The following is a 13990-nucleotide window of genomic DNA, read 5'->3' on the forward strand; positions in this document are numbered from 1 at the left end:
AAAAAAAAAAAAAAAAAAGATTTAGCACTAACAGGCTGCACAGCCCCAAAATGAAATAACCTGCTCGAAGCTGAGAAAAATACGTGGGTTCAGCTCAAAATGAATTCTTCTGGCTTTTTTTATTAAACCAGCCTTCTCTTTCAATAAACCAACCAACCAACCAGCCAGATAATCTCATTTTGGTGACAGTTATGACGTGTTTTCTTGCAGTCTGTTTCCCGTTCCACCACTGAACCAAAAGGGGGCTTTCAGCCAGCTCTAAGTGATGCTGAAGTGCTGTGAAGTCACCAGTGACTCCAGGATATTTCACCTCCACAGAGCAGCAAAGGGTCCGTGTCCCTGTCCCATGCCAGAGGTCCCTGCTGTCTCAGTGGATGTTGCTCAAGTGATGCCCTGACCTTTGCACACCCACGGAGCTGCCACCAGCACCCTGTGTGTCCCTTGGGGCTGTCTCCAGCTTTCCTAAAAAGTCACCAGTCGTGCTGGGTGTTTGCACTGGGGATGGAAATCTCTGGTTGTGGACACAGCCAAGCAAAGGCCAAGCTGGTCCTCTGGGGAGAGTGTTAATGATGTGCCAGCAGCCTGATAAACAGACTGGAGCTGGCAAGGATGGGTGTGTGTGTGTGTGTGTGTGTGTGTGTGCACACGTGTTCATGTGCACATCCCTGTAAAATGATCTGAGCAACCTCTTAGGGAGAGGAATCCTACAGGGCAGTCAGAGCCACAGCCTTGGGTAACAGCAGGATCCCAAAGGATCAGGTGGAAGCAAGAGAGGAGGAGCTGCACCCATGTGAGGCCTCRTATGACCTGAGCAGGGATCCTCCGGGGCTCCCTCCCTGGGCTTGTGGCTGCCAGCCCTGCCTGGCCAACCTGCCCATCCCCTCCTCCCTCCCACAGGCTTTGCAAACATCCTGAAGATCCTGAACAAGGACAGCAGCCGTGAGGAGCTGCTCTCCTTCATCCAGCAGTTTGGCTCCCACTACATCGCGGAGGCGCTGTATGGCTCCGAGTTCAGCTGCACCATCCACTTCCCCAGCAAGAAGGTCCAGCAGCAGCTCTGGCTCCAGTACCAGAAAGGTGAGGAGGGCGCAGGGGACGGGCAGGGTGTCACCAGGTCACACAAACAAACACCAGCTGTCATTTGCTGCTTTCCATCCATCACGCCTCTCCTGTGCTGGCTCAGGCAGGAGGTTTGTCCCAAACTCAGTGCCCAGTGTCAGGTGGCACATGTCCACTGGCAGCATCCCTGCTTGCTCCTGCCCTTCAGCTTCCACACTCTTGCTCCATCCTTCCCAGGGTGACCCCTTCCCCACGGTGGCCCCCGCACGCCGGGGGTCGGCTGATGGAGATGTGACATAAATGAGCTGTCTCACAATGGCTTTGTTTTATTGCTTGTGACAATGACGGTCTTTAAGGAAGTGCATTAAATCAATGCAGACTCATTGTGCTACGCCATAAATAACGAGACACATCATTAAACAGGGCAATAAACTTCAGGACTTTGAAGTAATACAATTAGGTTATGTTTATAAAAACTCCCTTATCGCTGTAGCCTTCYATTTGCCAATTCATCTCTCTCCTCCAGGGACTTGGGGATATTCCCCYGGTCTGATATTTTTCTTTTCGAAAAAAACATCTGTGGTGTATTATAGAGCCCATCTTAGGGCTGATGGTGCCAGAGATCACTAGGGCACTTGCATCCTGCCCTGCTGGCACTGCCAAGAGCAGCCTCGCTCCCCAGAACCCAGAGGAGAGAGGTGTTCTCCCACACGCCGCCTCCCTTGCTCTTGGCTCATTTTCTTTTCCATTTTCCCGGTGCAGCCCGTCTTGTAAGCGTATTTATAACAGCCTGTACTCGTTTGTTTGGGTTTTAAATAGTGATAAATGAAGTTTGCCATAGCAATGCCCCTGTTTAGCGGGGGAAGGCACCTGGAGGTGGGTTGTTTATGCACTCATGATGTTATTAATCATTCGGGAGCACTCGTGTTGGTGGGGAGCAGACCCTGAGTGCCCCATGGTCCCAGCACCATCACATCAGACAAGGGATTCTCAGGAGAATGGGAGGTGGGAGTGAGAGGCAGCTGCTGCAGACCAAGCCTGGCTCAAGCATTGCTGCTGTTCCACAGTGCTGGGGCCAGAGGGGACATGAACAGCACTTGATCTGGTGGTGAAATATTTCCTGTTCCCTCAGTGCCACCTTCCTTCCCCWTGGGGCTCAGCCACAAAGCCCCGTGGTGGCACAGGGCCTGAAGGCAAAGCAGTGCCTCGCTGACAGAGTAATTCCCTTTTTAGTGCATGGTATGAGGCTGGCTGAGGTGGATCCCTCRCTCCCCACCCAGCTCCTGCCCATGYTCCCTGGCATTTGTGGGGMATCCAGAGCATCCTCTCCCACTGCCTGGGAAGCACCAAAGCACTCATGAGACTCCAGGGATCCCCTGGATGGAATGCCTTAAAGGACACAAACCTTTAACTCCTGACTGTGCAGCATTTGGACACTGGGTGCTGGCCCTGACCTTGTGCTTTGTGTGTGGCTCTGTTTGCGGCTTTGGGGGGTCTTTGAGGTYGAACTTTGGGGCTGTGAGCAGTGCAGAGGTGACCAGTGTTGTATTTTAGCTCTTTGACAGCCAGAAAATGCTTTTGGAAAGACACTGAGGATGTTCAGGGCTCTTGGGGAGATCACCTTGTGGACAGAAAAAATGTCATGGGAAACTCAGGGCACTCTCCTGGAGAAATCCCATTTAGCCAAGAGAAAGAGCTCGCTCTTCATGGTAGATGGATTTCATTCCCAGCTTCTCCACTGATTTACCCTCGTTTTGCCAGTGACATAAGGCAGATAGGAATAAATAGCTCCAGCTAGACAGTTCTGGATGCCTTCTCCACTCAGAGCAGCTCTGGCCGCTGGGCTCCCCGCTGCTCACCAGCCCGTTCCGAACTGCTCGGCAAACACACATATGCATCAGCACTAATAAATATAAAAGCAAGGCCAGAATAACTAATTTGTTAGTGGACAAAGCAGCTCACAARAGGAGGGAGAGAGGAGAGTCTCCAGCTAATTGGAATGACACCAACTCCGAGAAAAATGCACATTACGGGGCGTTCGCAGCGTCACGCAGAATTATTTTAATATTTTAATCAACTTCATAAATCAATCGGCGGGCCTCAGGAGGAGGCCTCCAACAATAAAGGCACAATCTGCGAGTTGAGCCCTAATTGAAAACATGGTTTTGAAGAGAAGCTGCCGCCGCTGGTGCCAGGGCAGGCGCTGGCTCCGTGCCGGGGCTGGGGCTGCCCGAACGCGGGCACAGAGCCCGTGATGTGGGTCAGTGACTGCAGAGCTCTTCTCTTGGCCAAGGGCAGGGAAAGGGATCTGGCTCTGCCTGGAGCTGGGACAAGTGCTACCCTTGCTGCTGCAGGTGGATGTGTGGGGGAATGAGGGGACAGAGCAGACTGCATTTGTTCCTAAGGGTTTTCCAGAGTGAATCCTGCAAAGACAGAGCCAGACAGGCGCGGTGGCATGGCTGTGGCACACTGAGCACTGCAGTTCTTCGGGGCAGGCAGGGGAGCATCCCCCAGGCTCCCTCCCAGGAGCAGCCTCAGCCTGTGAGCACTCCAAAGCAAACTCCAATTTTTCTTCATGTGGAGTGATTAAAAGCCCATTTTTTGGGCYGCTTGCCCTGGCTTTGTGCAGCCAAGCAATGCTTTAACACATCGARTGGCCTCCAAGCAGGGACCTTGAGATCCACCCAGCCATTGATCTGTGCCACGGGAGCCCACATTGGTTTTGTTCCCCATCAGAGCCAGCATTCAACGCTGACAGGGCTTCATTCAGTTGGTAGCAGTTGTGTGAGCACCTTCATTTGGCAGCTGGGACCAACGTGATGTCCCCAGCCAGCTCCTGCTSTGTGCAAGAATGTGCTGGATCTGGCTTTGCCACAGCCCCYGTGGTGCTGTGCTTTGGATTTTTGGAGAAACCCCTCTGGATAACACCCTGAGCAGCTCCTCCATGGCATCCAGGCTTCCTCTTTCAMCCTTCTGTCCCCACTGTYACTAGGTTGGRGTGGACAAGGTGTTGGGAGATGACWCAGCCAGRACAGCTGACCCAAACGGGGCTATTGCACACTACACAGTGCCATGGCAATAAAACTGGCAGTCAACCCCACCTGAGAGACTCAGAAGATGTACAGGAGGAAAGAGGACGATCCCTCTGTCCAGCAAATCCACCTGCTGGGAGCTGCTTCATTCRCTGATAAAAGTTTATCTGAGAGCTGGTTGCTCTGTTCTGGCTGGTGAGGAGGAGAGCTTGGTTAGGGAAGGGGAAGAGCTGCTCTGATTGCAAAATCTGACAGCCCTGGTGAGGTTTCTGCAAGAGCTGTTGCAGTTTGCTTATTCCCAGAGGAGGAGMCCAGCTGGGGAACAGGAAGGGATGCTGATGGGCTCAGGATGTGTGTGCATGGGTGGGGGAGACCCAGAGGGTTTCACTGCCCAGCTGGGAGGTTACTTTAGGTCTCCGGTGAGGGAAATGTTTGTTTTTCCTTGAATTTCCTATGATCTCTAGATAGAGTTTCCTTGGCTGGAGTTCCCTGGCCAYGCTGGGTGCTCAGCAGGCTCAGCCTGTGGCTGCTGCAGATGGGAAAGATGTTGATGTTCCCTCTCACATATTGATCATTTATGGGAATAGTCYGTGGAGGGGCTGTGTTCTGGCAGGTCCTGTCACATTCCCTAAACCTTTCTGCCCCCTTTCCTCCCCTGTGCTTGCTTCTGTCCTCTGCACCACGCTCCACTTACTGCATTTACCCAGAAGAGGCGACAGTTCTCATGATTTCTTGTGCGCTCAGCAGTTTTGACAAAAGATCTTCATAAATTGTATTTATCTTCATAAATATCCTCCATGAAATTAAGGCTGGAGCCTGGAGCTCTGCTGAAATAGCAGTCCATGTTCCTCTGAGTAGGGCCTGTGGCTCCCTCCTGTCCTTTCAAGGCTTTATTTATCTCCCTTCAGGTCTGATGCTGCCATTAACACAATTAAGATTGAACTAGTCCACGGGAACCTTTAGTTTTCCTTTCCTAGATACAATCAGGTGCATTAAGAAAGCTGTAAAGCGAGGTTTGCATCTGTTAAAGGAGATAATGAGTTTCCCTTATACCTGCTAGGTCAGAAATAGAASACAGAATTTCCCTGGGTTTGAGATCTGTCCCTATAAACAACCACTGTTACCTTTTCAATGCTCTAACTTGCTTGGTTTCTGTCATTATAATTATTTCAAACCCTCAGATTTCAACATTTTGTTCGGGGGAGGTAAAAACAATCTTGCTGGTTGCCATGAAATTTAGTTTAGACTAAAATATGTGCTGTGACTTAGTCTGCTAAATGACCTTATGCACTGCTCATTGTAATCCAGAATTGCCAGGCAAGTCGAGTAATTAGTTGTGCAAAATGAAATAACTTTAAATCCTCRCATTGAGTAATGACCCAGAAAAATCACTTAAGCTATACAATAGAAACAACTCAAAGCATCTGGCTTTATTTTCACTTTTGTAGCTCTGCCCCCTTTGATTAAGGCACAGGCTCTCCTCCTCATCCCTTCATTCCCTRGCTCCTGGTTTTGCCCAGAATGGTGTCCATGGCTTAGCTGTTCCACCCTAAGAAATCAAAACTTGTGATGAAATGCCAGGGTAGGTCTAGGAGCACTGCACACTGTTCTGTGAGGATTGAATAATGTCTGAAAAAACAGCATTTCACCCCTGCTTAAAGAACTGAGCTGAGCCCAGGGGATGAAATCCTTCACCCAGATTGGCCAGGTGGCTCGATCAGAGAACCTGCAGGTGCTGTGGATGTCCCTGTTACAGGAATGTCCCTGCTGGCCATGCTGGAGCCCCTCTGGTAGCCACTGYCACCACCTGAGCTGGGACAGGGACACCTTCACAGCTGCACCCCCCACACTCACTCACTCCAGGTTTCCTCACCAGCTCACCCCCAAGGGCAGAGCCTTGATCCTTAAAATAATTTAATCAAGGTGAAACAACAGAGGAACAGCCTAAGCTGGTGTCTCCAAGGAGGGTGACTACAAACAAAGGGGTTTTATACCCTCACAGTGTAAGTGCAAAGTCTGAGGTGTTCCAGGCGAAGCTGAAGTGTCCCTGGGTGTCCAGTCACCTGTCTGCAGCACAGATCCCTGCTGGCAGAGCATGGATGAGCCAGGGACATGGGATGAGCTTTTTCAGCCAGGCTCCCATGTCCCACTGAGCACCAGTGAACTCCAGCCAGGCCTTTGAAATCAGGGGACAAGGAAGATACTGCCCTTGAGGCAGTGTGAGCTCAGGTACAAAGCCCCAGCATTTGCTGATAAGTGGGTAGGGAGGTGCCAGGTGAAGTTCCACCAGCCTGCCAAGATCAGATTTATCCTCAGAACCTGACACATAAAAGGGGTCTCGTAGCCAACGWGTTCCCAATCTAATCCCCACTGGCTGTAAAATCCAATCTGCCACCGAGGGGAGAAGATGAAGTGTTTTAATAAGAAAATGAGCCGTTTGCAATGCACTTTTAATTGGATCAATTTTTCCTTTATTACACAATCTTTAAAAACCAAACACATACGTATGACCAGACAAGCTCTTTCCCCAGGTACAGAGCAGGAGCCAAACTATTTCAACATCATCCTTAATTACTCCATTTCACCTCGTTTGGCAGGCGATCATGACACTGTGTGGGAGCACCACAGCGAGAGGAGCTCTGTAAAATCATCTCACAGTCGAGTTTTGTCAGGGGATGTGCAGACCCTGGGTGAAGGACAGCAGGTTATCTTTTTCCCTTTTCTCCCTGTAAAGCCCAGATTGGAAGAGCTGCAGGCAAGACAGAGCCCCAGGCACTGATCACAGTGTCCTGGCCCACCAGTACCTCACAAGGTGGTGTTATTTTTCCTAATTCTCTGAGTGAGAAACAGATGACAGATGCTTTGTTTGAACTCTGTAACCAGGAACAGGCTGGAGTAACCAACTGCTTGGTTTACTGGACAGATTTTTTTTTCCTTTTTTTCAGATTATTTTTAAATTTTTAAAATTATTTTTAATTTTTTTCAAGCACTCCAGGAAATGTTATTGCTAGTAGTTGTGCTGTTTATTGCAAAAAAAAAAAAAAATGTCCACAGGAACAGAAAATGACAGAGGTACATATTATCATAGATAATATTGCTTGAATTAYTCAGGTCCATGATAGCTTCCTGTGTAGAGCAGTTCTTGGAAGCAGGAGAAATGTTTAAAAGGGATCAGGAGAGGAACTGCCATTGCCATAAAACTGGAAAAATGCCTTCAGTTACAATRTCAYGAACTGCAGCACAGCCCAGAAATCMCCATTACCTCCCCAAAACAYRCATTCAGGATGAGAAARGCTCCTCAGATTGCTGTCATGTGCCTTGGGCAGTTGCTCCCTCCCACCCAAAAAAGAGTCAGAGGATGTGAACAGTGATGTAGAAGTTGGTGGCCTTGGCAAAGACAACAGAGCACTCAGGAGGGAAGGGGAGTTCAGTCCCCTGGGCTCCCTCAGCACCATCGACCACCTCGTGTTCTTAGCTCCCTTCTCCACCAGCTTTTTCCAGCACATTATAGTGGGAGAAATTGGAAGCTGCCCTGATGGAAGCTCCATCACACAGCTGTGTTTGTGTGCTCACTCCTTCAGCACTGACTGAGCACAAAAGAGAGGGAAAAAAAACCCCCAAATCCCACCAAAATCTGCTCCCAGCGTTTTTTCTGCAATCCCTTTAACTGCCAAACATCCAGCTGGAGCAGCAGCAGCTCACAAACCTGTTTCACTTTGCTGTACCAACAGGGAAAAGTATATGGGTTAAAAAAAAAAAAAAATCACCTGTTGCAAACATGTTGTAGGACAAGTAGCAAACAATTTGCTGGAGCACRGCAGCTGCCATAAAATCAGCTTTTATATTGTCTGTCGTGGCCCCAAATTTGCAACTACGTTGTTGATGGCAACAAATAAATGCACTGCAGTGTAACTATTATCTGTGGCAGATTAACATGCTACCACTGTGCCCTATTTAAATGCATCTTTCCTTCAATAAACTATTCTGGGCGAGCAGCACCACACTGAGGTACACATTTATCAGCCAGGAGAGCAGCACTGTGGGGGCCTTGGTTCACACAGCTGCAGTTTTGTGCTTCATTTGGCCCAAAGCCGTGATGAGCAGCAACTCTTGTGCCTGCTGGTGTCGTGGAAAAAGGAATCATTAAAAAAAAACCAAAAATCTGAGGAATGTAGTGTTTTGCTGTGCAAGGGAAAAAAAAAAGGCAGTGCACCAATGGATGTGCTTCCAAGTCTTGAAAAATTAGAAGTAAAATAGTACCCCCTCCCCATCCCTAYCTCAACAGTGAGTAACTTGCACAGAGGAGGTGCAGATGAGTGRAAACAGATTGCTGAATGCAATGGTCTGGAATGCAGAGTAGTGAAGTGCAGGTGAACATACAATACATTGCATTAATCTCATTTTCTACTATCTCCCAGTCTTACTCCCCCAGCTCTTCCCCCCTCCCCAGGAAGTTTTAGATACCAGATACGCCTTCCAAAGACAGTTTCCAGGATACATTTAATAATAAAAAGACAGTAATTAGCAATCCTAGGTTTCCCCTCTTTTTTTTTCTTCCCCTCCAGCCCCCTCCTTTTCTACCCCCTTCTACCTAGCAGAACTCTGATTAGTAATAAAACCCCYGTCTCCTTACAACTCAGGAATAAAGAGGGCAATTTTCTGGTTCAGCCCGGTCTCCCACGATTGCACAGTACTCACTTCACATGGAACAGACACAATTCACAAATGGCACGACGGGGCAATCTCCTGAACACCAGAAAAATGGGAGAGACAACCCTGCCTTGTCAGGGTGGAAGCAAAGCTCCATCTCTGCACGGCTGAAGAGGCCATTTCGTTTTATGCAGTGCTGCAAGCACAAATTGCTCTCTCTAGGAGTTGCCCAGACAACTGCTACCCAGTTCCTTGCAAGTACCACAGGATTGCCTCTGCTAGTTCTCTGAGGGAAGGTGATTTAGAGCAGTCAGTCAGCGTTTATGGCACAAAGAAAGACACAATGGTTGGAGCTGGGAGTGTAGGAGATGTGGCATAAGGAGGTGAGGAGGTTTATGGCATGACCAGTCACTTAGCAAAGAACCGAGACTGCGAAGGATGGATCCTTTCCCTCGCACTTGTTCTTATTTGTACGGATTTTATGTAAAAAAGAAGAAGATAAAGCAGACCACCACCACCACCACAAAAGCTATTTTGTTTCTAAACACAGAACATGATGGCCCCTATGCCAAATCCCCTTCAGTTATGGCACAATCTTCCTGAAGGCTTGACACCGGTTCCCGTCGGATTGCAAGGAGGCTGGAAGAATCTCCATTGTCAAGACAGGCTCTGCTTGCAGCCAAGCCTTTAAGGGGTGGAGTATCGTCTCAGGTGGTAACTGTAGATCTTGATGCAATGATCCCAGCAGTCCAGCACCAGCAGCTGTCCTTTGGGAGTAATGGCAATACCCACGGGGCACGTGAGTCCCTCCCGGATTAAGATGTTGTAGCCGCCTCCTTTAGGAAAATGCAGGATTTCCTTACGGCTGCTGTCAGCAACAATCAGGTCTCCCCTGGCATCAACGCACATCCCGGCAATGCACCTGAAATCCTCATTCTCGGAGAAGAAGTGGCTGATCTGGCGTCCCAGCTGCCCATCCGGGCCGACRGAGCCGATGGAGAAGCCTCCTTCCAAGTGGTGCTCATACTGCCGGTTCTCCAGGTTGAGCCCCAGCCCCTGAGTGAAGTAAATGGTCCCTTCAGCGTCGCAGGTGACGAACTTGGGGCGCACGGCGCTGCACAGGCAGCTGTACTTCACCACCCCCACGCCACGGTCCACGGTGAAGCACCAGAGCTTCCCCCCTTCCACGTCGGTGACGACGAACTGGCCCGAGGGCAGCGCGGCGATGCCCCAGGGCTTGCTCAGCTGGCTGCGGTGACACGCCACGCAGTGGCCGTCCATGGTGTACACCTTGACCGAGTTGTCGTAGCTGTCTGTCACACCGATCAGGCCGTGGCAGTTCATGGTGACGGAAAGGGGGGTCAAATTGGGCAGGTCCGCTCCAAGGAAACTCAGCACGAAGCTGTCGATGCCGCTGGGGCTCCGGCGGATCTCTTTCAGGAAGCCCTTGCGGGTAAAAACCTGGATTCGGAAGTTGCCGCGGTCTGCCACGAGCACCTCGCCTTGGCTGGTGACGTGTAGGCTGACGGGGAGGTTGAACATCCCTGGCAGGCTGCCCTTGGAGCCCATCYTCTTGATGAAAGAACACTGCTGGATGCTCGCGGCTGCTTCGGGCATCCTTGGCTTGGCTGGTGAGGAATGGGGGGTGCAGCTGGGCTCCTCCTGCACCGGGTCAGGCTCCCTAAAAGGCATCGAAGAGGACGCTGCAGTTTCCAAGAGCGATTCCTCCACGTTAACCGTCCGGGGTTTCTTCACCACCTGCCCGATCTGCAGCGGTCCCACGTGGCTCACCTTAAGCAGTTCCACCTCTTGGAGAGTCAGCTCCCTTGGGAGAGTGTTGGTCAGCTCTGGCTCTTCCTCGTCTGCTGCCTCTTCCAGGAGAGCTATATCCCCCTGCTTTATTTTGGCAAGGAAATAGTCACAGCGAGACATTATCTGCACTTCTGCTAAGTTCAGCAGGTAAGCCTGCTCTTCCATCACCTGGTTATTTATCTTCTCCACTTCGGATAAAGACGTGGTGAAGAATTTGCGTGACCTTGCCAGTTCTTCCTGGATCTTGCGCTCCTCTTTGCTGTACTCCTGCAGAACCGCTTTGTATCTGGACTGCAGGTCTCTAGAAACATCCTCCAGTGCAGCTTTCCTTTTCTGAAGATCACCCATGAGCTCCCGAAGYCTGGCAAGCCTCGTCCCAAATTCCTTCCTACGCTCCTCGGCAGCCTCTTTGATGGCAATGACTCTGTGTCCTTGGGGCATGTGCGAAGCCTCCTTGCATGGCTCGCACAGAACCAAGCTGCAGCTCTTGCAGAAGTGTCTCGGCAGCCTCCTCCCGCAGACCTTGCACATGAGCAGTCCCATCACCTCTCCCAGCCCGGCCGTGTCGATGATCTTCAGCACGGTGAGGTTGTCGGTGAGCTGAGCCAGGCCGGTGATCCGCGTGATCTTGCTGCAGAAGGGGCACCGGATCCCGTTGATGCTGTTGGCCAGGAGCTTCTCCAGGCACTGCTTGCAGATGGTGTGGCCGCAGTGCAGGAGCTTGGGCCTCAGGTGCTCCTCGGTGAAGGACTCCATGCAGATGGGGCACTCCAGGACCTCTCGGAGCGCGTCCGAGTTGAGATGAGGGGCGGCAGCCATGGTGCTCCAAGGCGGTTTTATCCAGCGCAGTGCCTTGTGCTCACATCTATTCCAAGGTGCTCTGATTCTGTCCAGGAAGAAAAAAGGGAAATGTGATTTATGTCACCACCAGCAGTTATGTATACACGCAATTTATTTCTGCCTTATCTCCTAACCCTGCAGAAAAAGGAACCCAGTTAACTTTTTCACGTTGGGAAGGATGGATTAGTCATAGCTAATCTCAGGGTGGGCAAATTTCAAAACTAACTTGCAGCTCCCAGTGCGATGAATTATTCACTTGCAGMATTTGTAAAGTAGCACTGAAAGAAGTGTAATGGCACCAATAAGGAAGCCCAGTAGATATTGATGACTGAATCATCTCCTCATGGTGCCCATCTCCTGCTGCCAAGGCACCGAGTTTACATAATTTACTGAAACCCAGGGAGATTAAACCAGGCATTGAAAACGTTGTGCATCAAAGAAGGAACCAGATGGTGCGATGCTTTAGGACATTAATAGATCACCTCTGGAGACCTGCGTTCAGATGTGACATCAGATACCAACAAAATTAATGTGCTTGGTTCACTCAGCTTTGCTAGAGAGCCAAAACACATTTTCAAGGTTTCATACATTTGCCAGGAAGGAAAAGGAGCAGGAATGCTCTGTCAGCTTCCACTCGTTCTGGGGGTGACTGTGCATGCTGAAAACACACAGAGAAAGTTTGATGCCASTGCATCTCATTAACCTCTGCCACACTGCACCATTCTTCATGCCAATTAACCACAGCTCAGGCAGGTATTAGCAATARTGGACTTAACAGACAACTCCAAACATTCAAACTCCAAACATACTCCCAGTGTTCGCTATTAGCTCCTGAACTCAGCTTAACTGCATTTAATTTCTCCTCGTTTCACAGTCTCRCAGCGTTGACCTCGTTCCCGTCTCCTGGTTCAGTTTTACACCACTCTGGTTGCTGTTCAGCTTCAATCCAGGTTTCTCCACCCTCACATCCCTCCCAGCAGGGAGCAGATCCCAGCAGCTCTCCTGCCAAAGCAGCCATCCATTCAAAAGGAACAGAACAGGGCTCACATCATTAAGTTATTATTCACTAGACTGGGTTTCAAATCCTTTGCTATTGTACTGCTCAGCCACTAAAAAATAGGGAAGAAAACCTTTCTTCTAGGGAAGAGGAGGAGGAGAAGGAAGTAGTTAGTCTTTGAAACGAAGAGAAGGTGGCAGAGGGATGTGAACAGACAGCTCTCTCTGAGAAATGGCTGCATGCACACAGCATTCTCACTTCCCTGCTGGGTTTGCCTCCTTCCTCTCAGGGAATGATTCTGTGTATTTCAGTTTGCCTTGTGTTCCTGTGCAGAAAAAACAGCTGCAAGGAGGAAAAGTTCTTTATGCTCATACAGAAAAAAAAAGAGAAAAAGTAATTTTAATTTGTCCACTGCAGTTCAGAGTCCTTTAATGCCCGTATTTCAGGAAGGGATTCAGTGGCGTGGCAGGATCTCCAGGCACCATGCTGGGATCTGATCCTCAGCTCCATGGTGGCAGGTTGAGTAGCCCTGGTGCTGGGGAAGCAGAAACCTGGGCACTGCCATGAGGAACAGAAACCTTCCTCTGAGGGAGGAAAAATCAGCAATTTAAAATGATTTTTAAAAAATGAAACACAAGATACCAGCCAGGTTCGTTATTCTTACTTTCCTTGGAAACATGTCAAAAGACTCGCTTAGGGAAGGATGAGGGAGCAGCACAGGCACCAAGTACTGAGAGTTACATTAAAAGCTACCTTTAAAACAAGTACTTTCGTTAAAGAACAACAGTGGAAGAGATTTTAAGTCAGGTTGGGCTTTTAGAGAGCTGATTTGTATGACGTTCTTTTCATGTATAACCCCCTTTATCAGAAAGTCAGCATGCCCTCAGTAATGGGACGTTATTTTTCCCTTTTATCTCCCTCTCACACTCGGCTGTGCCTCCATGGAAGTTTCCTTAACAGCGAGTTGTTCTTGCGTGTCGGTCCCTCCCGGGGCAGTTCCTCTGACGCAGAGCAGGGTATTACAGAAAGCCTCAGCTGAGGATCAAGCCATAAAACTGTGAATTATGAGAGTTTGGTTTCCTTACATTCAAAAGAAATTTCCTGCCGTGGTTTCTCTTGTCACCCGGTAGTTTTTTAGTGAGTGTCTGCGGTGAGACAAGCGGCTTCACTTGTAATTCAGAGCTCGTGTCATTAACGAGTGAAAATAAAGGTGTAACGCTGCAAAATAAGCACCGCTGACAGGAGCTGTCACAACAACAAAACCGACAGGACGACCCCTAGGYTTGAGGGCTTTTCAGTGAAAAATCCAAGGGTTTGGGTTGGAAGGACCTTAAGGATGACCTAATTCCACCCCCTGCCGCGGACAAGGGGGGCACGTTCTTTCCTGCAGCCAGGCTGCTCCAAGCCCCGTCCAGCCTGGCCTTGGCCGTTCCAGGGATGAGGCAGCCATGCAGTGAGGGTGTTTGTGTCTGCCCAGCGCTGCCAGCACACGGCCAGGCTCCGCAGGGCGCAGCCGGGGGTCAATGGCAGAGGGCCGGGCGGGGCCCGCTCCGAGCCCGCTCTGCCTGGGCCGGGGGGTGTGAGGCGAGGCGGACCCCCC

The 13990-nt window shown here is 50.1% G+C and overlaps 2 protein-coding genes across 3 annotated transcripts in view; one reads left to right on the plus strand and one right to left on the minus strand.

Annotated features, from left to right (window-relative positions):
* Positions 1-13990, plus strand: part of ASTN2 (astrotactin 2) — a 166287-nt gene that overhangs the window by 84390 nt on the left and 67907 nt on the right. The window contains exon 11 of the mRNA XM_057385552.1: positions 898-1077. Within this exon, the coding sequence (XP_057241535.1) occupies positions 898-1077 (180 nt within the window). The remainder of the gene's footprint in view (positions 1-897; positions 1078-13990) is intronic.
* TRIM32 (tripartite motif containing 32) lies at positions 7353-13814 on the minus strand. Of its 2 annotated transcripts, none has more exons than XM_057385554.1 (2): positions 13476-13814; positions 7353-11439 (listed from the first exon to the last, which is right to left on the minus strand). In XM_057385554.1, exon 2 carries the CDS (start codon positions 11370-11372, stop codon positions 9429-9431), a length of 1944 nt encoding a protein of 647 aa, XP_057241537.1. In that variant the 5' UTR covers positions 11373-11439; positions 13476-13814; the 3' UTR covers positions 7353-9428. The 2 variants fall into 2 exon arrangements, with proteins under 2 accessions (XP_057241537.1, XP_057241538.1); XM_057385555.1 differs by lacking the exon at positions 13476-13814 and adding an exon at positions 13316-13418.

The sequence above is a fragment of the Malurus melanocephalus genome, unplaced genomic scaffold, assembly GCF_030028575.1.
Source record: "Malurus melanocephalus ecotype Western Australia unplaced genomic scaffold, MMel_1.1 scaffold_840, whole genome shotgun sequence".
Taxonomy (NCBI): domain Eukaryota; kingdom Metazoa; phylum Chordata; class Aves; order Passeriformes; family Maluridae; genus Malurus; species Malurus melanocephalus.